Source organism: Gadus chalcogrammus, chromosome 8 (assembly GCF_026213295.1).
Source record: "Gadus chalcogrammus isolate NIFS_2021 chromosome 8, NIFS_Gcha_1.0, whole genome shotgun sequence".
Lineage (NCBI taxonomy): Eukaryota > Metazoa > Chordata > Actinopteri > Gadiformes > Gadidae > Gadus > Gadus chalcogrammus.
In genome coordinates, this window is record NC_079419.1 from 5,318,841 (window position 1) to 5,343,075 (window position 24,235).

A 24,235-nucleotide genomic window follows, 5' to 3' on the forward strand; every position below is an offset into this window, starting at 1 on the left:
TCCGGTTCAAGAGCATGTGTACCCCCTGATGGTAAGTAATTAAAAATTCTGGGATCAATAAAGTCCTCTGAATACGAACACAATTGCACTGTGTAAACAAAGAGTTTGTCCATGATATGAATGGCCAATGGTGTGCTTGCTATTTTTAACACTTTGGTGGTTTAACTGTTTGATAAGTTTGGCAGGGCTATTCAAATTGTGTGTAGGTCTATAACAGAGGGAATAAGGCAATAGGAATATTGGTATATTTGTACTGCTAACATATTTGTACTGCTATCGTCATAAATATTTGAGACTGTAAGCCCTTTGAGACTGTAATAGTGATAAAGGGCTATACAAATACAATTTAATTTAATTTAATCATTACATAAGAAACAAATGTATATCTTACAGTAGATGGACTCTGAACAATGGCAGCCCTGATGGACAAGTGCACCATTCATACGAGATGGTCAACCCGCGTCCACCTCTGGGTTTAAACCCATTTATTATCCCACCGCAAGGGTAGGATAAGGCAAATTATGCATACTCCTGTGTTGACCATACCAGTGTCTGGCGTGTTGCTCTAACCAGGGTCGTGGTGGCTGTGATGTTGCTGTTAAAAACATGTTTCCCAGAGGGGCCTTGGCTGGCTCAGCACTGAAGCCTGACATAGGCGGTAAGCCCCACTTAATGGAAGATCAATATTGGCGCACAGCTCTCGTTCATGTCTAGCTTTCATTCTCACAGATTAGGTACCAGTGGTTCACTTGGAGAATGCTGGTGCTAATGCTGCACCTTATTAGTATTACCTCGAGCTAACTGTTTTCTGAAGCCAACGGGGTAAAGCAGATCTGGGGAAATAATGCTTTAAAGTTATAGGGGAGCTGTTGCATCTGATACTTGGGCAGCGTAAGTCTGGTGGACAAACAAGTATAGTGAGGACACAAGAATAAAAAATGACACGATTGTAAAGAAAACAAACGATTCCTCACGATTCCTTCAGTACCTCGGGGATTTAGTAGCTTGTCGCAACCTCCGCCAACAACAATGCAAATCAAGTGTGTGAGTGGTCAGAAATTCAAGGCATGCAGGGTTCCTTTGGATTTGTTTCCGCAATCAGAACTCCGATGTCCCACTTCTATTGATCTTAATTAATCGTACATTCCATGATCAAACAGAAACCGCATTGAGGAGAAAACAAGTTTCTACTCAAATAACCCTTTTGGTGCCGGCAAGCAATTTTTTGTAACTTCTTTTGATGTTGGCAGCCTGCTTCACATTTGTAAATTCATCTCTTCCTGAAGATTTAATCTTCCATATTTAGCTTTTAACGTGATGGCTTTGTACAGCATGCATTCCCTTTGAATTTTTAAGTTGCTTTTGCATTTTTCTCTTTTGTGTAGTCAGATGTGAGTTAATACAAATATATATTGAATTCATCAAGGGAGTGAGCAATGAAAGGTACAGAATTATCGGCCCACATTGTCATACTCCTTATCTATCTCTCATACTCAAAATGAGAGATAATTCTGAAATTTGTAGGAGCATTATTGCTGTTACAACGTCACATGCAAACGCATTCTCTTATGCCTCTGGAATATGGCAATATCTGAGTGACAACCACAGCCTTTTTCAGAAACAAGCTGGCAGTGAGATGTCACAGACGGCTTGTTTATCCTGCAGTCCAAAAGTCCTGAGTCGGGGGCCAATGGCGGGCTCCCCAGCCTGTGTTTACACTGTCTGCTTCCTCTGTGCCTGTTTGGAAGAAGGAGGGAAAGGACCAGTCGAATATAAACACTGAACAATAGACTATGGAACCAGGAGGATTTGCACCCAAAACCCTCGTCACTGGGAGAGCCGTTTTAGTGGCACATGAGGACAACTGGACATTTAAATATCCACCAGAAATCCACAAGCTAAATCCTCACAATATTCAAGAACAAAAAGGGAGAACCAAATAATATGAGACGATGTTAAAATAATACTGGATATTTTCCAGAGTTGATAGAGTTTATTAAAATTCATGCTCACGCAAAAAAATCTGTTCGGAATCCAAAAGGCATTCCTAATGTGAAAGTGAGTTTACACGACCGACCGTTATTCTGCTCCCTGGGGTAATTACGCTAAGTTGTGTGTTTATTTTACCTAATGGGCCCCCAGGCGCAAGGGCCCCCGTGGGCCTAGCAGAGGGCAAGGGGGGCCGAGCCCGGGTGCGTCGCATTAGCCGCGGCGCCCGGGTAAGCGCCAAGCAGGCCAGCCTATCAGACGACGATCCGGCTGCTATCGGCGTCCCACACCGTTACACAACCGCATTTCTCTGGAGAGAGGGGCTTGACCCCCCCCCACGTACCCCCCCCCCCCCCTCCCCACTCTTAAAGAGAAGATGTGGCTTCGTATTACCAGACCCCCGACCGGCTGGGTGGTCTCGGGCTTAGCTACGTAACAGCGGAGCACAGACGTTCCCAGAACGGGGTTTGGGATACAGTGAGAATGCCTAATTCCAGGCTGATAGCAAACGCCTGATAACCTGATGATGTTAGCTGATAAGCTAGGCCTTAGCTTAGGGCTGGCAACTCAACGGTGAATTTCCTGCGAGGAGGCGCGGTCCAATAAAACCCAAGTAAATGTTTACTACTAGAAATTCTTGCTTTACACAAGACTGTATTTTATTGTTTCCTTGATTCCTCAGGGATAATAACGGGCGATAAACCGTGACCCGTCTCGCTGTTTAGCTCGTCGAGGGGACGGTCCTTTCGCTGTCAGCATTTCAGTGCGTCAGAGGAAGTGTGTGTTGATTCCTCGCTGCTTCCCGGCCTTCATCGGTATCCACAGAGCCACCTCATTTTCCCACTGCGTAGATGGGACCAAAGAGTCTGGTGTTTGAGGTATAGGTTACAATATTTACATTAAGGGCATTTCTTAGGGGGTTACACTGCATAGGAGAGACCTTGGAGTCGGGTATTGGAGGTATAGGTTACAATATTTACATTCAGGGAATTTCTTAGGGGGTTACACTGCATCGGAAGGACCGTAGAGTCTGGTGTTAAAGGTACAGGTTACAATATGGGGTTACACTGCATAGGACGGACCAGAGAGTCTAGTGTTGGAGGTATATGTTGCATAATATTTACATTTAGTCGATTTTAAGGGGGTTATACTGCATAGGAGAGACCGTAGAGTCTTGTGTTTGAGGTATATGTTAAAGGTATTTACATTCAGTGCATTTCTAACGGGGTTACAATGCATAGGGAGCGTAGAGTCTAGTGTCGGAGGTACGGGTTAAAGTAGGGTTTAAACTGCTTAGGAGAGACCATAGGGTCTGGGGATCATTGTATGGGTGACAATAGGGGGTTACAATGCATAGGAAGGGAACATGGTACATGTTACAGTAGGGGGGTCCCACCGCTTACTAAGAGAGGATGGAGACTGGTTGTCTGAGTATCAGTTACAATAGGGTTGTGGGGAGCATGTTTTTGGGTTGCGGGAAGGGGGGGGGGGGGGGGGGGGCTCTGGATTGTGTGGGGGGTCTTTTGGTACCAACAGTTGGGTCTATCCTGCTACTGTCCCATGTCCCCAGCTCCCCCCCCCCACCCCTCAGGGCTGGGGGGAGGGGGGTAGGGGCAAAGTAGGTGTGGCCTGTGCGTTTCCTGCCCTTCAACACCAGGCCTCTAATTGGAAATATGGGTGGCCATGTTTATTGACATGGCTGCTGCAATGCTCTGAGGTTGTATATATATTTTCATGGCGTGTTCTCAGCGGTGCTGCGTTACAACCCCCCACCCCCCCCCCCCCCCACCCTGAGAGAGAGAGAGAGAGAGAGAGAGAGAGAGAGAGAGAGAGAGAGTCTCTCTCCCCCTTTCCTCCCCTCTGTGTACTTAGTGTCATTGTGAGCACTGCATGTGTGTTCGTACAATCATGCGTGGCTTATCGTTGTGTTGTTGACTTTACTCGATAACATCAAGCGTCTGAATCCGCTAAACTTTCTTCCTTCCAAAGTAAAATGACTTCAAACTCACAGACACGGTGAAGACCTCACCCAAATGGGATCATTAGACTGAAGCGTTTGGTTCGGTTGAAGCCTCCGCGGTCCTCCTGGTCCGATAAAGAGGCCTGGATAAAGAGGCTCCTCAGATGAGCCATGGCGGAGAGTGGTGGCGGCTCGTGTTTACGTTCCAAACCAGCGCTGTTGAGTGGAAGGCGGAAGGCGCGGGGCTTTCTAGTCAAGCTGTGGCTACACAGAGCCTGGGCCCGACTCTGATAGAGTAAACACACACACACACACACGCACGCATGCGCGCGCACACACACACACACACACACACACACACACACACACACACACACACACACACACACACACACACACACACACACACACACACACACACACACACACAAAGACACAAACACAAAGAAACACACACATTTGCAATCACACACACATACTCTCTCTCACACTTACACTCTCTCAAACAGACACACACACACACACACACACACACACACACACACACACACACACACACACACACACACACACACACACACACACACACACACACACACACACACACTCCTCCCTGGCCATCAGCTGGAGACCACACACCCAGACCACACAGAGTCTGAGTGCAGACCGGGGTCCCTCTCACGCAAAAGGGCCTACAACTGTCTGTCCAAGTCTCTCTCTCTCTCGCTCTCTCTCTCGCTCTCTCTCTCTCTCTCTCTCGCTCTCGCTCTCTCACTCTCTCACACTCGCTCTCGCTCTCTCACTCTGTTGTATGATTGTTTGTTTTTTAGGAAATCAAGACCCCACATTCTACATGCATATATATCGGTATTATATCGGATGGAAAATATAGCATGCTTGATTTTGTAGCATCAACACACCACAGGGTCAGTGTTGTGTGGCCTTGTCGTCGTGTACGCTAAGGCTGGTTTAAGTTCTGTCATTGAGTGTGAGTCCATCACCCTCAGTTCATATCAGGTAGATTATATGTGTGTGTGTGCGTGTGTGTGTGTGTGTTATGTTTAATGTTTTCGAAAGCATTTATGATTTATTCAGGAACATTCTTTATTGCTAGTGATTCACAATGTTTAGCAATGTTTACTTAAAATACAATAACCACTACAGCCCGACCCTTGACCCTGGCACTGGCTAGTCTCACATATTGTTCTGCTTATCAATCGATCTGCTTACACTCAGACGGCCTTGGTTTGTTTTTTCGATGACTCTGTTGTCACTTATCGCAAATGATGTTGCTTTGCTGCTGTCGTAATGTTATCAAATCAAGTCAAACACAATGGGCAGATCTCATCCTATTTTGTGGGAGTCCTCTTTATTAACACAGACAACTCGTCCAATTCCAATATGGACGTCAACAATTAATTTGCACGCCCCTGTCAACACAATCTGGATACAAATTGTCTTTGCCCGGTTGTTTAAAAGCAGCCGACCTAAGGTCATAGGTCACTGAAAGGAAAATCAGGTCAGCGTCTCATAAATTCATGCTGAAGTGTCAGTCAGACTCTCATTAAGGGGACACTCCTCTTTTATATAGACTTTGTTCTGTCTTTCTGTCTCTATTACGTCTCACTATTCATGCTCTCCCACTATCTCTAGTCTATTCATCTGAGTCTAGAGTCATAGTGCTACTAGATATTTTATAGACTGATTATTGTTATTGCATTATTAAATCAGATGAAGTTGATGAGGATACTGTTGTTTTTTGTTTTTATTAGGATTTATATGATACTGCCATTAGGACTAGTTCTATAAAATAATTAGTATGTAATCAACTAATAATAATAAAAGTAGCTTTCAGATTACAAAATGTAACTTTGTTTAAAAAAACGAACAATTGAAACTGCTTAAACAATTAAATTTGATATGGGAGACGCTCAAAGAACGATTTATACGTAAATTATCAGTATTTAGGATCTAAGATGGATCCTAAAAGATATGGATATTTCCTCAGGACCAGGTTTTCAAAGTGCTGAGGGGTGTATTTATCACCAATGGACCCCCAAGAACCTGTTCTCTTTGGGGGCCATATGTGAGCCATGGCTGGATTTCTTAGAAAGTGTCAGGAATTTGACATTGTGTTACTTGTGCCATTGGCTGCATGTACCGTTTGAAACTGATACTCGGACCTCCCAGAAGTCGGACCTGTTGTATAATGAGCACAATGCAAATGAAACGCACAATGCGACGCCAACTGCACTGGAATTCGTAAAGGGAAAAAAGTAACACGTTTCGACTTTGACCGTGTCGTGAAGGACAAATTATATATCGTCCTAATGTTGAAAAATAAAGATCAATGGGAAATAAGTTTTGGTTATTATAATATAAAATACATTGTAGCCTAATAGAAGCAAAAAATGGCAGGTATACAATTGCAGAAATACATGCAGAATAAATTTTGTGATTATTGTGGAGAGTTACAGCCAGCAGATGACAGCAAAACACAAAATAAACCGTTATTTTAGGTTGATACAAAAATATAATCAATAAGTTTGGATTCTGGATAAGCATATATTTGACATGTATTATTCATATATTTTTGGATCTATCTTCAATCGCTGATCCTTTACAGATAAAACGTTTTTTCAGCACCTTCGAAAATCAAATTTCATTAATGTGCTTATGCCGATGTTTCAATTGTTTGGTTTGTGAAACAAAGGCATTGTTTTTAATAAAAGCTACAATAATTAACTAGCAGTTTATACTTGGGTTTTGTAAATTGGCCATTTACTTAATTTCATTATTGTGTAACAAACTACTTACAGTGATGGGGGAATTAAATGCATTGTCTGGAAGCTTTGAGTCCTTCATTATGGCTTCAGTATACCGTGTAAGCCTATTCGTATTCCTAATCATATCTGTGTGCCGAACGAATGATTGCAATACAGCCCTAAATCAATATTCCCTCATATGTGAAAATAATCACCATAGGCTCCACATGCATCCGTAATAAAATTCATATTGAGTAGCCTACTGTGTTTTCCTGTGCCTAAGTCTACATGATTCAATTATTGAATCAGGACGCAAAAAGATGAATTGTACATATTAACAATGATAACATAATAAGTCCAACTGCTGCTCATATGTAGATTCAGAAGATTCAAAATTGAGTAGACTACACGATTGTTTCATAAAGCAAAAGACGATGATTCACCTAATCAGTTGGAGGTCCTAAAACAAAATGTTTGGAGGGTTTGATAGTGGCCTACAGCGCCATCTTATGCTTGACAGAACTGTTGCAGTAATGTTGGCTGGCTGGCTGCATATGGGCATCGGAAAAGCTATAATGAAACATACACGTTAACCACTAACAAAGACATGAGTGACAGAGACATACATAAGAATGTGACACTGTGTGCAATGCATGTTTTAGTCCATTTTAGCTGATAATCATGATAACAACACGGATGACTATGACACAGCCTCGTCATAAGCACTTATTTTGCTTTCATCTCTCGATGTTATCTGAAAGTAATGTGGTTAAGGTGTGAGGGAAGTGAATGTTGAGACACACAGACAGGCGCCGACACACAGACATAATCACACACACACACACACACACACACACACACACACACACACACACACACACACACACACACACACACACACACACACACACACACACACACACACACACACACACACAAACAGAAAAACACACTTCTTGACTTTAGCCTCAAGTTTAAGAACTTACTTTTATGCAAATCAAACCACACATCTCTCAGAGTTTCAACAATATGGTGCATTACTACTTTGATTATTCCAAGTATTGACGTGATTGATACGTACACGCACACACACACACACACACACACACACACACACACACACACACACACACACACACACAAACAGACAAACACACTTCTTGACTTTAGCCTCAAGTTTAAGCATTTACTTCTATGCTAATCAAACCACACATCTCTCTTAGAGCTTCAACAATATGGGGCATTATTACTTTGATCATTCCAAGTATTGACGTGATTGATTTGCGTGGATAATTCACCCAGTGCATGGGGGCCTCTTCCTCATGGCCTGGAGTTCCTGAGAGCCCCTCCCATGGTGGACAGACACAGAGACCGCAAAGGGTGGTTTTCCTTCCCATTTTTTTACCTTAAGTTTCGTGTGAAGAGGAACAGGTGCAGTTTCCATGTCCCAGTCACATGTTGAGCATACATTTTCCATCCTTAACCTTAAAACAATATGTATGTGTCTCAAGGAAAACTCAGTGTTTCACTGCAATCGCCTGTGTTTCCTTAAGTTTGTTAGTTGTTTGTTAGTAGGTGTAATGCCAGGGTGTGTGTGTGTGTGTGTGTTTGTGTGTTATTGTTTGTGTGTGTAAGGCCTACAGACGGTATACAAAACCATCCAGTGTTACAACATCACAATCATATGTATTTTTTTGCTTCTAGACCACAGAACACAGAAGTGGACAGTGATTGATGACCTGAACCCTGCTTGGGCCTGACAGGTTTCACATCACTTAAATAGGTCAGAAATGAGTCTACTTTCAGTAAGTGTTGTAGAGTGGTTGGAAACAGTGGTCAAGGGGTCAAAGGCAGCCATGCACTGATGAGGCCTAGCAACCAAGGAAGCTAATATAAATACAGTTCCACAGAATCTTTGCAGGTTTATTCTGCACTTCAACCATCGAAACGGAATTGCCAAGATTTTCCCCTCCACCACGACTCTGATCATAACATGTTTTTTTCAGTCGGTTTCCATACTAAATCTCATAATCAAAGTACAATAACCCAGTAGAGCAGCCATGCAGGCTTATTTAAAGTAGCCTTGTGCAAGATTAAGAGGGTTTTGGGAGTGATTCACCTCATCAAAGAGAGAGGTAATTTTTGGGTAGCAATTTCTATTTGAGGAATATAGTTATAGGATGTGATTAATTGATGACATTATGAAATCACTTCCGACGAGCATTGACTACATAAATGTCCCGGTATTTAATTTATGAGCTCGTTGAAATGTTACACATCGAAACTTGCTCAGTCCAACTTCAATGTTCAATGTAAATATTTTGTTGTTTTCTGTTTTGGAATGCTATGATTATTCATGAGTGTATTTCCAAAGCTTATTATTAAAAAAACAAAAAATAGTCGATACTAATCAAACCTTTACTATTTAAATTATTAACTTAGTTTAATTTCGATTGTCCCCACTGGGATCAATAAAGCAGTATCTCTTATGTAATGTGGACACCTATTTTTGGTCCACCATTTCTCAAAAGGGGCCTTCAAAAAACCAAACAGAAAATAACTGTAACCAATACTATACTTTCACTACTGAACGCAAGTGAGGCTTGAATTTAAAGTGAAACCCTATGAAAATGAAAGCAGACCATTCATTCATGATCTTTAACATAAGAACAACTGGTGCAATCCCCCCTGTTTTCTCACAAACGTGTGTTGCTTTAAGGGGCCTTTCTTCCTGTGCACCTGTGCAGAAGGCTTCCTGCCTCAGCCACCACACCCCCCCCCCCCCCCCCTCTCTACCACACACGCAAACAACGCATGAACACACACATGCTTGCGCACGCACACACCCTCGAAACCGCATCCTTCGTAAGGTCACGTATAGGCAGCCAGCGCATAGATTCAGGCAGTATGTGTCAGAAATGAAGAGTGGTAGAGAATGGAGAACCTCATCTTCAGGACCTCCCCCCCCCCCCCCTAACCCTGAGCCATGGTAAAAGTTCAAAGAGTCACAAAATCGGCTTAAGCCATTTCTATAGCATTTATTTGAAATGGAACAAATACATGCAGTGGCAAACGAACAAAAAGACGATCATTGAGTCTGATTTCCTTTAGCGTAGGGATGGAAAATAAGGCTGATTAGTCACGTTGTGACGACTGTCGGTCATCCCAGTTCCTGTAATTGTTTTTTTCTCACATAGTCTTCTTGAGCGTCGTCGGTGTGTCTTCCATTTGCTTGTCACTTGATGGCGTCCTGTCCCCCACCTGTCCTCCTCTGAGCACGTGGGCATTGGAGCGTATAAAAGGGGGACGAAAACGAGAGGAGATGGAGGGGGAAACGATCGGGGAACAGAGAAAAGGAGGTGGTGCTGGTGACGGAGGTGGTGGGGCCGGTGGAGGAGGTGAGCGATCAGTCCTGAATGTGATGCAGGGCCGATCTCTGGGCTGGGTAGTGGACAGGAGGTGGAACGGCCTCTTGCTCGTGGCCGTGGTCGTAGCCTCGCCACTGGCTGCTGTGTTGCTGCTGGTAGTAGCCCATCAGCCTTCTGGCGAACATGGGCTCCACCTGCCAACCAGAGCATATGTTGGAGCCACATAGGCAAATAAAGTATGAAGTTCGAACAGTCACACTGAAATCATCCAAAAAGAAAGATTATACGATCATTATTACGACCATTTTGATTTTGAGTTTTTGGCCCATTCCGCACAACGTTTTTGGTATGAGCCAATAGTCGTCCACTTTGGTTATTATTTTTGGAATGCGGCCGGGGCGGCTAGGAGACCCCATGCAGTTTGAGCCTTCAGGTTTTCAGGGGTTACCTGTGCTGTGATCATCTTCCTGTGTCTCTGCTGGTCAGGGTACTCATCACCGAAGCACAGCACCACAGTATGTCTGGGAGCCCGGCAGCCGTAGTGCGCATAGTCTTGGAGCTCTGAGGAGAAATACAAACGATTAGTATTAGATTATAATATTACGACTAGTCTTCACTGTTTACTTCCTCCTTCAGTGGAGTAGGTCGAACGTTGGGCGGAAAGAACGCATGGAAAATAGAACACGATTTAAATTGTGGCGGCCTTTTACCATGCAGTAAACCACAGAAGGTGGGTGGGGACTCGGCACACACTCACACGCCCAACGTAGGGACACACACACACACACACACACACACACACACACACACACACACACACACACACACACACACACACACACACACACACACACACACACACACACACACACACACACACACACACGCGCACACAACCAGGGATTCTGCTGAGAGTTTTGACATGTTTCCTACTCCCTCTGAGGCTTTCCCCAAATGAGAGGGACTTGCCCTGCAGCCTGCAGCTCTCCTTCATTACCATGATCGTTATCAGCAAGGGTGCCATGACGCCATCACTGACGTCTGCGAAGTGTCAAAAGCCTTGTTAGGGTGATAGACAGCAGGAATGATTGTTTTATTCTAATAAGGGTATTAAAGGCTATTAAGAGTTGTCAAGGTGCGCGTTAAGCATCAGAAAATGATGTTCCATGAAATGCCTTGCAATCTGACGTTCTTTCGGGAAAAATCGTTTTCCTTGAGTCTTTCTTCCAACTGGGTGACCGTTTACTTTTATTCTACTGTTATAGTTATCGCATAAAATTACGCCATCATTCAGACTGTGAGGAAGTATAAACTACACAAAACAGTGAGGGGGCCACGGCACCCCTACAAGTCTTGCCGAAAGTCTTGCCGAGTTTATTATTACAAAGTCAATATACATCTGAGTTTGAGATGTACATTATGATGGTCTTTTTGACATTCCCTTAAAGATTTATTTGGTAGCTGTGTAGTGGATACGTCTCTATGCCATATGTTATGGTTGTTTTCCTTGGTTTGATTCTCTTGTCCATCACTTTCGATCTGACGAACCTGAATCCGGATGTCCATGGAGAAGTAAGAACACCACAAAGGTTGAAAAAGGCGGCGCAACAATGGTTTCCCTTTCCAACGTTTGGGACTTCTCGTAAAAAGTGGAGTCAACTGATTTTTTAACAGTTTTGTTTTGATTTAAATACATATGGAATGTAATATGTTAAATGAAAGGCTTTTTGGGGAATGTTCTTCTTATGTGATCTATAAAGCAATAATACTAGCCTATGCTGTGGTTTATTATACTGCAACAGGTAATACTACTCTTACTAGATGCATAGATTTTAATATACACCGATTATTAGTTTTAGTCATTTTATTGTAATTCACATTTTTTCTATAGTTGAATACTAATATTATCTAGAACACAAGTAGATTTGAATCATGATGTCATACATATTTCACATTAATTGTAAGGAACAATTATCTCCGTCTAGTGATAATCTGTGTTACTTTTGAACTGAAAATGTTGACGCCATTCCCTTGCACTGCAGGGAAAGTACATGTATGGCAGGCAAAGGAATCCGCAAGGATTTGATTCATGACAATGTATGAGTTACGCTACGATAAGAACTGTGATTCTGAAAGTATTGCAATTTGAGAATAACTGCAAACTTTAAAGCATTAACAAAGTTAGAAGTTTAGCAGTGAAGTCTGGCTGAATTCAGTATTTATAAAGCATTCTTCCTGAATAAATTCTTGAACGATTCATAATCAGCCATCATTTTTTTTATATTGTCATTTGTCTGCTAAATGCCATAAATGTATATGTACTTGATGCAAATTGAGCCTTGCCAAATCCACAACAGCGCCCTCTGTAGGACAGAAGCATAAGTTAACAAACAAATCCCAATCCTCACATTAATCATTGAGCCCCCCTGGTGCCAACAGACGGGTGAGCCCGTACGTACCGGTGAGGAACTGCTGTGTGTCCAGCAGCTTGCACGTGAACTCCTTCTCCAGCTTGTTGGGCTTGTCCTTGTTGGGGGCCAGCGGGCCCTCCCAGTACACGCGTCCCTGGCACAGCCGCTTGGCATACAGTCCGTCGTGACCCATCCACAGCATCACGCCCTTCTCCAGCACGTCGGGCAGCTTGTCGGCCCCCTGCCGCTGGGACTCGGGGAAGGGGACGGGGAAGAGGACCACCTCGGGCCCCCCGCCGCCGCCGCCGCCGGGCGGGCGCTCCTCGGAGCAGGGGGAGGAGGAGGTGGAGGAGGAGGCGGAGGAGGAGGTGGAGGGGGAGGTCCGGGAGGAGGGGGTGGTGGGGTAAGAGGTGATCCGACAGCCCTCCGGGCTGGTGGTGACCACCTGCTTCACCAGGGCCTCCCGGTAGTACAGGGAGATGTGAAGGCCGAGGTCTGGGGGAGAGGGGGAGAGAGGGGGAGGGAGAGAGAGAGAGAGAGAGAGAGACAGAGACAGAGACAGAGAGAGAGGGGGGGGAGGAGAGAGAGAGAGGAGGAGAGAGAGAGAGACAGAGAGAGAGAGAGAGAGAGAGAGAGAGAGAGAGAGGGGGGGAGGAGAGAGAGAGAGGGGGAGGAGAGAGAGAGAGAGAGGGAGAGAGGTCATCAAAACGTAGGGTCTACAGTAGCAATTCATCAAATTTGAGTTTTAAATTAATATTTTTAAAGACCATTCTAATCTGTAGCAAATTTCTTTCAATATTGAACATTGATATTAACATTGTTGTAAATTAGTTATTTACCGTATGCATTTGTGTTATTACCGGATATGGCACTGCTGGGCTCCACTGTGGATAATGTGGTCAGAGACTCTGGAGAAAAGGTGTAGAAGGAACCACTGCATTGCACACCTAGCAGGGATACATTAAATACACACAATATAGATTCATAGGAGCCTAGTTGACACGACTTCAGTGAATATGCATACACACATTCAAACATGTCTCACTTCTACATTTATATCGGAAGAAATCTGTCCTGCACTACCAAGAATAAACAAACGAATGCAGCGGATGTATTCAATTCTGTTATATAAGTAATAGAAAATATGAATCTTCACCGGATATATGTGTATTTTTAATTAATTAATTTACGGATTTAGCATTCACATATTATGAACATATCAGGTAAATTAACATACTATTGTCAATTATAAATATAATTCCGTCTTACATTAAGCTTTGGCGAAAGCAATCAAGTAGGTAAAACACATATCCAACTGAACAGGAACCCCCCGGGCCCCCGAGCACCACTGCTCTACGCGTGCGCTCCCCCGCGTCGCTGTACCGTTCTCCTGCAGGGCCCCGGTCCACGGTCGGCTGCCCGCCGCCGTGGCGTAGTACTGCAGCTCCGTGAGGGGGCCGTGGGGGTGCGTGCTGGGGGGCTGCAGTGGGTGCTGCTCCGTCTGGGGGTACTCCCTCCAGTCCCTGCTGTCCTGGGACGACCCGTAGCCCGACACCTGGGGCTTGGGTGGGGTGGGGGGTGGATGGAGAAGAGGAGGTGGGGGTGGCGGGGTATGGGTTACTTTGTTGTTCTGACCTTATAAGCGAATTCGATTTTTTTTTTTTTATGAATTTCTGGATTTATGAATTATTTCCCTCGGTGAGGACTTGTACCTGGTTCGTTGAAGGAACGTAGGTCGGGATGTAGCCATGGGAAACCATACGCACTTGTGGCTCCTCAATGTTGCCCAACTTGGCACCTGTAGTATAACACCACAAAATGTTTACTGAGGGCCACACACATTAATAACACATGAGAATCGTATTTAAGAATTATAAAATGACAAACTGTATTTATATATTTATATATATATATAGGTGTGTATCCCAGTTATGTGCACCATGTGGGGCCTATTGCTATTTCCATCCATTCAGAGGACGAGAAGAGTGTCAGAGTAAATGATTTGCCATGTGTCAGTGACACTTACTTAGCATGCCCCATCGTAAATCACTTATCTTATTTTAGTCACGACTAATTACTTTTTTTCCGAGAAATTCAAAATACACCTTGATCAAAAGATTACACGATCTGAAGAATAAATGCATATATAAATTCACATACATATACATATATATACCTAACAGTTCTGTTGTCATACACGTCATTGTTGCGCGCTAAAGTCGAGGGGTTAGAGGTTGTGTATTTGGCGTGGTGTGCACTCTGCACTTGTTAACCAAAGCTCTCTAAAAAAAGCTTACCCCGGTCTGTTTGGATGCTATTGGCTTCCTTTGGGCTTCCTGCCTCTAGAGACCGAGGCCAGCACACAGCGGTGGCTGTACACATGCGTTATGTCGCAGCCAAAAGCCAAGAAACGACGTGCAACCCAAACTCTCCCTTCAGACATGCACCAGAAGGCATGTGCTTGCATGGAGACGGGGGGGGGGGGGGGGGGGGGGGGGTGTTGAAGAGATGGGTGATATAGGGGTGTCGGTGTGTTGGCCCATGAGGTCTCTACACAAGAGGCTGTTTTATGCAGAACGTTTTTTGTTTTTTTGTAAAGTGTTCGTGTGTGTCTCTATGGGTGTTTTCACGTCAGTGTGTGAACGCCTTGGAAAGGTTTAACCATGACCACAGAGTTGCCCCGCTTTGTCACGCTGCACTGTGTGGGTATGTGTGCGTACGTGCGAGTGTGTGAGTATGTGTGTAACTGCACGCAATCAGGGAAGTCTGCACATCTGTACAATAATGTGTCTTCTCATGGCGAAAGCCATCTGAATATTGCAGACACTTTATTGATAGGCTTGCCTCTTTTGACCCCCTCGGGAATGATTCTGTAGACTTTGTAGGGTTCGGAGATGTCCAGCTGGCTTCTGTCCACCAGCTCGTCAAAGTCGTTGCTTTTGTTCAGAGCACACCGTAGACGGGTTTTCCATGTGGGGGGGTCCGGTTTGTCCACACCTTCTTTGTATTTGCCCTTGAAAAGTGCCCAGGCCTGCAACCACATAGGCATCACATCATCAATTCACATGGTTTGGGATTATCTTCTTTTGATATAGCCTACTCTTAATGTCTCAACTATGGAATTATTTCTTTGCATGCGTTTACGTCGTAAGTATGTTTTGATCTCATATCGTCGGTATTCAATGACTGATATTAAGTTGACTTTATTTGTAGTGAACACATTCGCAATATCCACATGTTTAGACACCCTCAAATGCACGAGTGATGGTGTTAGCCGTCTTCAAAGTAAAATAAATAATAAAACCATCAAAATCGTAAATACTTTAAAAAAGTACTAAAATGCACCTATTAAATTACGATTACGTCTGGTAGTGCATGTAGTTACCACCTATTGAACAACTGCGGCTATTCCTGAAGTTAACGCTGAAGATGAATGCTGAAGTTCAGAATTATATATTTGTCTTACCTTGAAAAGCGCAGCATCCTCATCTCTGTTGTAATCTTGTTTGCCCGCATGCTTCCACGGTATCCTGAAAATGGATTTCTCCACATTCTCCCAAACCAAGCCCAGGTAGCTCTTGCTGTCAATCTGATCGATCAGCCACTGTCTAAGCTTCCCGTTGCCGCAACTGACAGACAGGTTGACGTCCTCCTCGAAATGCATCTCTGTTCAAACACCACGAGATTAGGCAAAGTAAGATGAAAGTATCAGAAGTTTTACATCAGTTTAACAGAAAATGTTATGGAACGGATTTGACCTAAAAAATAATCAAAGACCCTCAAGCATTTTCAACTTGGGTCTCAATCAAGTTCACAACCAGGATGAGCTTCTTCTAGATCAGGCGAACGCATCTGATTGGTGTCTGTGATGTCCTTTTCTTTAATGATGCCACCCACCCCTCGTGCACTGTCTCCATTAGGGGAGGAGCTAAGAGAGTCCGACGTCCCTGATCAATGAGATGCAACCACTCGGCATCACCACGTGGTGATCTCGTCTGAAGTGATACAGTGTTGGCGCCAGCAAAGCAATGCAATGGGGAATCCCTCGCATGACATCTGTAGTGTAGGAAGCATACGTTATAGGTAGGCCTGAAAGAGTAATGCCAAGCACTTTAGTGTACTCTCAAGTAAATCATTCTGTCGTGTTTTACTATTGAGCGAGCTGGATGCAATTAAGATTATGTGTCGTCTAAAATAACAAGTGATTGACAAGTGAAGATGATGTAAAATCATGCAACTTTACTTTGTCGGTATCGCTGCCCTCTAGTGACCATTAACAGGCACGCATTATACACATGTCCAACAATATTTGAAACTGTTTAGTACGTTTCATTTATTTAAAGCTTTCAGGACAAAAACAAACAAGGAGGTAAAAAATGCTAAACAATTTACCAAAAAGCAAGAGATTGATAAAGTTGCCATCGGCAACTACACTCACACTGATTTCACTTCACACAATAACACAAAATAGATATTATTTTGACAACATTAAAAAAAGACATGAATAAATTAGGGATAACAGTAGGCCTACCAAAAGGCGTCACTTAAAAGACTCCAAAGCATTTTAACAATCTCCCTTGATGTGGACTCATCCCACATCACGAGTCCATCGTCATCACAAATCTAGTCAATAGATGAAACATCAGTCTTTAACACCATCTGCGCTTGTGCTTCCCAGGTCATGGCGTTCCAGTGCTAGCATCGGAGTGGCGCTCCGGTGTGGCTAGGACGGGGCTCCGCTGGTCCCCGGGGCCTGGGGCCTTACAGGCCAGCAGGGCGCGTACGTCAGAGGAGTCATTGAAGGGGTTGTCTTTGTATTCCTCCAGCAGCCACACCCTGAACTACACCAACAGAGGAGGGGAAGGTTAGTCGTTTTAGTGTCTCCCTGAGAGGTTAGGTTTTTATTAGCTCCGGTGTTTGATTCCTAGGGCTTGTACATCAGAATGCATCATGGGGATTTTTTGGTGTGTGATGCGCCATTTTGTGAGACCTTGTGATAGTTGTAGTTAAAGTATAACTATATAACTATAAACATAAGAATACCGTAACCTCGGATAATCAGAACTTTGTTTTGCCACGTCATGCATGAGAAACGTCACGATTAAAGACTAAACAATGACCAAAACACCACTCCAACCAACAACATTCCCATGCTCCTATGCTTCCAAAATGGCGGCGGTCAATCGCAATGTGACATCGCAGCGTATAGGCCCTGAAGCTCATCTGCTCTCTGTCCAGTTGCTTCCCCCGGGGCTGTGCAGCACTTACCATTTGTATTTAGTTAGCCGAAGTTTGATTTATTCCCGGCCTCAATTGTCCATCGCAGGATAAAAGCTCTAAAAAGGACTTGGTTCAAACCCCATCTCTCAAATTCAACTCATTTCTAGCCTGTGTGTTGCCTGCCGTGCCGAGCATTCCTCTTGAACCATGGGGTCCCCTCACCTCTCCCGCCTGGGTGGCCTCGAACTCCTGGAGCTGCCTCTGGAAGCCCAGGTTGGGCCCCGCGCAGGGCCGCGCAGCCTTCACGGCCGCCAGCGCCTCCTGCCAGCCCAGCCCGGTCACCGTCATGATGTAGGCCACCACCAGGGTGACGCTGCGGGACACGCCTGCCAGGCTGAACCGACCAATAGGAGCCACGGGACCAGGTGAGGAGAAAGAAGGAGGAGTCACGTGGAAGAACACTCGCGCGTAAACTAAATTACCCATGAGTCATCTGGGTACGTCCAGGTGATTTGTAAGCCAACCACCGACAAGACTATACCTATGACCTATGACCCCCCCCCCCGCCCCACATCACACAGCTGCTTACATTTTCTATCCGGTCATTGACATCTTTACCTTTCAAATAGTTTAGTTGCACAATATTAAGTATGATACAATCTGTAAACATGGTGTGTGTGTGTGTGTGTGTGTGTGTGTGTATCCAAGTGTGTGTATCCACGTGTCTGTATGCACGTGTGCTTGTACATTAAGTACATTAATTAACTCCTTTTGACCCCTGGGGCCAGGCATTTTGGAGCTGCCATCAATGGGAACCAAGCGTTTATGTGCTGCTTTTGTGTCTCTCGTCATCACCACATTCTCTTTGTTATTACCGTGAGCACCACGTGTTATCTATGGGGTCCCGGGCTCCGACCAAAATGGCGTCACAGCCTGCAAAAGCACCTCAAACACGCATAGCTTTTCCTGGTGGAGCCTGGGCCGGAGTAGGCTTAGAGGAGCCCGTTAAACAAACCGTTGTTTGTCCGCTCCGCTAAGCCTTCACGTCTTAAGAAGACATTTGATATATTATTGGGAAGTTCAAAAATAACCTTCTGCTTATCTTTAAGCCAACTCCGCCTCGAAAAGTCACACATGGCTTCACTCGTGTGCACTTGGCTGAACACACGTTCGTACACTGTGTTATTCTCCGAATCACAATACGCATTAGGGTATTATCATGTTACCTCTCACACTTTTGAATTGGTGTGTTCTTCTTGGCTATTCTTGTAACCTGCATGCAGAGCCTTGATTCTGACCCTGGTGTTGGGCTGGCCGATATTTCAGCTCATGTGGTTTCATGAGGAAATTAAGTGGTTAAGCCTACATTTATGAGAAGCATACCCTTGCAAGGCCTGCATTAGATGTGGGAAATGTATTCAGATCTTTTGGTGAAGGGGTAACACTTTGTAACAAGGGTACACAAATTAACCATTATTTTACAATTAATCATCACAGTAATAAGCATTATAACATAGTATTAGCATAGAGGCTATGGTAAGGGTTAGTGGGGTAGGGTCAAGTCCAACCCTATCAAAGTAAAAAAAACAACGTAGTTATTATGAGCAACATTAGTAAATAAAGTTAGTTTATGCTTATTACTAACTTAACAAATGTTAATTATTGGTTAATATACCTCTGTACATTAATGTGTACCTTTAATGAAAAGTGTGCCTTTGAAAGTGACAATAGTTTAAACTATAGTAAAACAATATTTTGTCAACCGTATCTGATTTAAAATGTCATCTTATTTTGACGCCCTTGTCTATGCAAAACTATCGCTCAAGGGCAGGGCCAGAGGTCCCCAGTCGAGCAGGTGTAGATACGCCTTCCTGTTTACCACAGCCCGCCTCGACACGGTTCACAGGTTTACTCGAATGACAATAGTCGAGCACAGCTGGTCCCTGCAAACAGGCGACATCACAAAGTAGTGTGGGTGCTAGAATGAGATTCCCCCTCGTCCATTTAACGCAAGACCACACAAGCAAAATGTCTGGTATCGATTGAATGGAACAGTCTTTTGGAAGGGAGTGGCCTAGGCCGGGGCCTGTTGTTATCGTGGGGATGGTGAACTCTCACTATCGCCCAGCCCTACCCTGGTGCGCGGATCCACCATGTGGCGGTGCGTCTCACCAGTGAACGAGACAGCCCTCCCCCTTCAGCCGCGACTCGTGCATGAACACGATGCTCTGTCTAAAGTGCTGGGTTCTGTAGGGGACACAAACACAATCATGCTGTTTTAAAGGAGCACTTAGCACAACAATTATTTTTGTTCTCCTTTGAAAATAATGGAACTACAAAGAATAGAATGCATTAGAATAGGGTGTGGAATCATTTCAGATTGAATCTTTTCTGGGCAGTTTACATATGTAGAAAACGTTTGTAGACACGTTGCTTATCAAACCAGGAATCAGAGGGTGTCTGTCTCTCGTTGAAGAGACCACTGACAAACAAGTGCTTCTACTCTGTGCAAATATGTTTTTTGCAGTGTGTGCAAGTGTGGGTGTGTGTGCGCACACTTTTGTGCATGCATGTGTGGATCTAAAAAGGGTGCTCATGTATGAATAGAACGTGTATTTGACCAATACAAACACAATAAATTGTTGGGTTCTTCAACAGGTTTTCTGATCCCAATTAGCATGTATTCAAAGCCAGTGAAACGGTGAGTGTGTGTGAAAGCATATCATTTTCATGCACACTGAGCAGGAGATGAACCCCAGACTCCCACACAGTGCAGTATCAGATGGGTATCGGTGCATCTCACTGTTGTTCTCTACAGTCCCTAACGGTCCACGGTTGGCACTTACAGGTTTTGTGTAGGCAGGTCAGCTGCTGAAATGCAGAGATAGGTCATCTCCTGAGAACACAAAGTACATTTGTTTGTCGTAGTAAACCCGGGCCACATTCGCACAGGCGGATACGCACACACACGCACACACACACACACACACACACACACACACACACACACACACACACACACACACACACACACACACACACACACACACACACTTTACATAACAATTCATCATTATTGTGGCATGTATACTCTACAACAACAACACAGTAATAATAATGCACAGTAGTAATACTACTTGTGTTTTGAATACTTGAATTTTGAGCACTGAATAATGAACATTCAGTGTTGGACTGATGCAGACAATCGTAACATCGTCTATGATTTCATTTCACATATTTTTATCACTGGCCATATTTAAATCTGTCGTCATCTTTACCATGCACCGACTTTATAACAGATGAAATGCCAACCGAATCAATAGAATAAACACACAAAAAAAAAAGCCAGTACCGAAGCCAGAGTTTCCGCCTACTCTACTCTCAAACAACAAACCGTCAAGCCACACTGATAATCACACCGACTGGAGGGGAAGCCACGGTTCACACTCATACGTGCATGCCACAACGCACATCTCAACCATCTCTCTGTATGACTTTTGTATATCCTCATTGAGGAGAAAACAGTGCGACTGCTGTTCCAGAATTACCTGACAGACCGGTCCCCAGTGATAACACGTCACATGGTTGGTTTTCTCACACACACAGAGCCACATAGTGTTTAGGACCCAGGGAAAGACACACACACTCTGCCGTGGATGGACTCACGCAGCCCTGGTTTGCATTCTGATAAGCAGGGCAGCACTTTGTACCGTATTTATACGGTACATACTTACTTATAAGTAAGCGAGCGTGATCAGTCTGAGGTGAGACAGTGAGAGATCAGTCTTACTGGTAAGATGGGTGCCGCACTGTCGTGTATGGACAGGATATGGGTGATGTTGTTGCGCGCCAACTGCTCCCTGTCCCTCGCATCTGGGACAAATTGGACAAAACAAAACATAAAACCTATGTGAAACAACCATGGGGGGAAATATAGGACAGGGGATTATAAGGAAATATTAAACCACCTTTAAAATTTCCCAAGTACAGATCGGGCAGGATCTGTGGAGAGATAATAATGCAGGGAGAAGTTAAGTACCCTTGTTGGAATAGTAAGGGGTATATTTAGAAGACGCTTACAACAGCTGAGCGAGCTATAACAACTGATAGACGTCATACTGCAAAATAGCCAGTAGGGCGACCATTAGACACCTTAATAAAGTACCATGTACCCATCGCTCTGCTGCGGGTTTCACGCCAACATTACCTTTCAACACTTGTAAACTTTTAGAATAAACAGGCAACAACAATTATGTCGCCTAAAAAGGCGCATCACACGTGCACTACCAAAGTGTCACACATATTTCCATGGCTCTATGGACTAGTTCAGCTGGATTTGACAACAAACCACACAATGGATCACCCGTGTGGGTTCACGGTTGGGACTTTAAACACCACGCCGCAGCTCACGTACCTTATTCAGACCATTACCCATTCTGCAAGACGTCGCTGGGAGAAAAGATGCTCACGCGAGTTTCCCCCTCTTTGCCACAGCAGCGATCCGAGCTCTGGACGGCTTCCCCGACGTCAGCGTCGGTGTCGGTGTTGCGTTTGCACCGAAACCAACCGGAGCACAGCAGGGAGCACAGCAGAGGGAGCTCGCGACGAGACGCTCCCGGTGTCCCTCCTCATGGAGATTGGAGAATGGGATTTGTAGTTTCGTGTAATCAGAAGTCACAGGAGACAGGGGGGGCGTCGCCAGAATGTATCAGTATGTTGTGTGTTATCAGTGTTTTAGCGACGATGTGTTCAATTGACTATCAGTTGTATCTGCGCACGTGCACAAGCGCACGCATGCACACACACACACGCACGCACGCACGCACACACACACACACACACACACACACACACACACACACACACACACACACACACACAGTCATACATGCCTACATACAAAGGCTACATGCATACCTACATATACACAAACATACATACACGCATTACTACATACCACGGGTTGCTTAGCTATGGCTAAGAGAGGAATTGTAGATGGTGTTTATGGCGTACTTAATATAGGCCTAGAGAAAGCTCTTCGGTCGTAAATAATAGACACATGACGTGATATTACTATAAATGTAGGCCTATCTCATCCAGGGATAAAATGTCAAGAATAGCATGTCATCCACTCATAATTAATTAAAACAACATAGACAAGGCCATGTACGACGGTCGATATATGCACAAATGTAGTCTGTTCTGTGTGTAATTGCATGTAAATAGTCGTTTTAATAGGCTTCTGCTTTAAGGCTTCTACGTGAGGTTACCCGGTAAACTTATTCTGGGTCTACAAACGCTACCGTAATTGCGCAGATAAAGTGGCCTAACAAAAGGAACGGAACTTAACCGCAGTAGGTGCTGTAAGATATCGTCTGTTTTTGGCTTTTCTATTTTGCTTATATTCCGTTATGTTATGATACCCTTTTTCCCTTCAGTGTATTTGGCGCCCCCAGCGCTCTCCTACATGTTAATGAAAGCGCGGTGTTTCCGAACTGTGTTGATCCTCGTGTGCACTCATCAGGCTTTTTGGATGCTGCCTGTTTGTTGGTCCTTTCAAACAGGGCCTCTTCTACCTTCAACCGAGATGAGACACCGAGATTGGGGAGGTGGTCCAGGTTAAGCCCCGATACACTTTATCCTGGAAAAATATTGGTCACTCATACCACATCAATTTGCCTTTATGCACCAAGCCAGAAGTGCTTGTTCCTGCATATGGAGACTTCACTGGAGCTGCTGTAGGAAGATTCGCTATAGAATAAAGAGCACAGAAAGTTGCAGAAACCATGGCAGGGGGGGTATCATGACCCTACGGACTTCGGTTGGCTTTCAGTCCGTCTGTGCAAAGGGGACGCCAACATGCCAATTCCCAATACCCATGCCAATTTCGCGCCCAACACAAATATGGCGCCCCGGGCTGCCCGGTTCGTCCGTATAGCTCTGCTAAAACCGCCACTGCGCGCGCGCGCACACACACACGCACGCACGCACACATAACACACATAAACGTACAGATAGATACACAATGACACTCGATTGCAAACAATTTAAAGTGTAATAGGCCAATGTGTGTTTGGTTTCAATGGTTTTGGTTTTTGGATCCAATCTCAAATTGTCTAAACCTGTGCCTGAACTTTGGTAGGGCTACGTGTTTGTTACTTGTTCCATACGTAGGTCTACCATTGGTATTTCTTCATCAGATGCCAAACTTAGTCAGTTGCAAAACTGAAAAGTTGAGCCAAACTCAAAGGTCAACATTTTCATTTTATTATACATACATGGTCTACAGGGAATTTTACCTGAAACGTGTCAACTATCAATCGATTGTAGAGCGTAGTGTATTAAACCTGACCTATTCAATTTGTGTCTGCTCTGCACTCGCACAGGACCCGGTGTGGTGCAATACTACAACCTGACCAGCAGAAGGCGCTCCGTCCCTTGCAACAGGTGGTTCCGGGGGAAATGAAGAGTTCATTCTGGCTCGTTTTCGGTCGAGGGTTTTAATATTACGCCAAAGATGCA

The 24,235-nt window shown here is 44.5% G+C and overlaps 3 protein-coding genes across 4 annotated transcripts in view; 1 reads left to right on the top strand and 2 right to left on the bottom strand.

The window, feature by feature from the left end:
• Positions 1-9,726: 9,726 nt before the first annotated feature.
• On the bottom strand, positions 9,727-16,705 carry irf4a (interferon regulatory factor 4a). 2 transcript variants are annotated; one of them, XM_056597643.1, is made up of 8 exons: positions 15,960-16,705; positions 15,338-15,524; positions 14,206-14,291; positions 13,877-14,054; positions 13,354-13,440; positions 12,542-12,988; positions 10,531-10,643; positions 9,727-10,276 (listed from the first exon to the last, which is right to left on the bottom strand). In XM_056597643.1, exons 1-8 carry the CDS (start codon positions 16,155-16,157, stop codon positions 10,121-10,123), a joined length of 1,452 nt encoding a protein of 483 aa, XP_056453618.1. In that variant the 5' UTR covers positions 16,158-16,705; the 3' UTR covers positions 9,727-10,120. The 2 variants fall into 2 exon arrangements, with proteins under 2 accessions (XP_056453618.1, XP_056453617.1); XM_056597642.1 differs by having other exon boundaries at positions 13,333-13,440.
• A 74-nt stretch (positions 16,706-16,779) lies between these two features.
• dusp22b (dual specificity phosphatase 22b) lies at positions 16,780-22,478 on the bottom strand. The gene is made up of 7 exons (XM_056597660.1): positions 22,128-22,478; positions 21,682-21,715; positions 21,504-21,586; positions 20,560-20,609; positions 19,886-19,960; positions 17,936-18,107; positions 16,780-17,334 (listed from the first exon to the last, which is right to left on the bottom strand). Exons 1-7 carry the CDS (start codon positions 22,146-22,148, stop codon positions 17,173-17,175), a joined length of 597 nt encoding a protein of 198 aa, XP_056453635.1. The 5' UTR covers positions 22,149-22,478; the 3' UTR covers positions 16,780-17,172.
• Positions 18,123-24,235, top strand: part of tnn (tenascin N) — a 49,296-nt gene continuing 43,183 nt past the window's right edge. The window contains exon 1 of the mRNA XM_056597618.1: positions 18,123-18,138. The gene's annotated coding sequence lies outside the window, so the exon portion shown is untranslated. The remainder of the gene's footprint in view (positions 18,139-24,235) is intronic.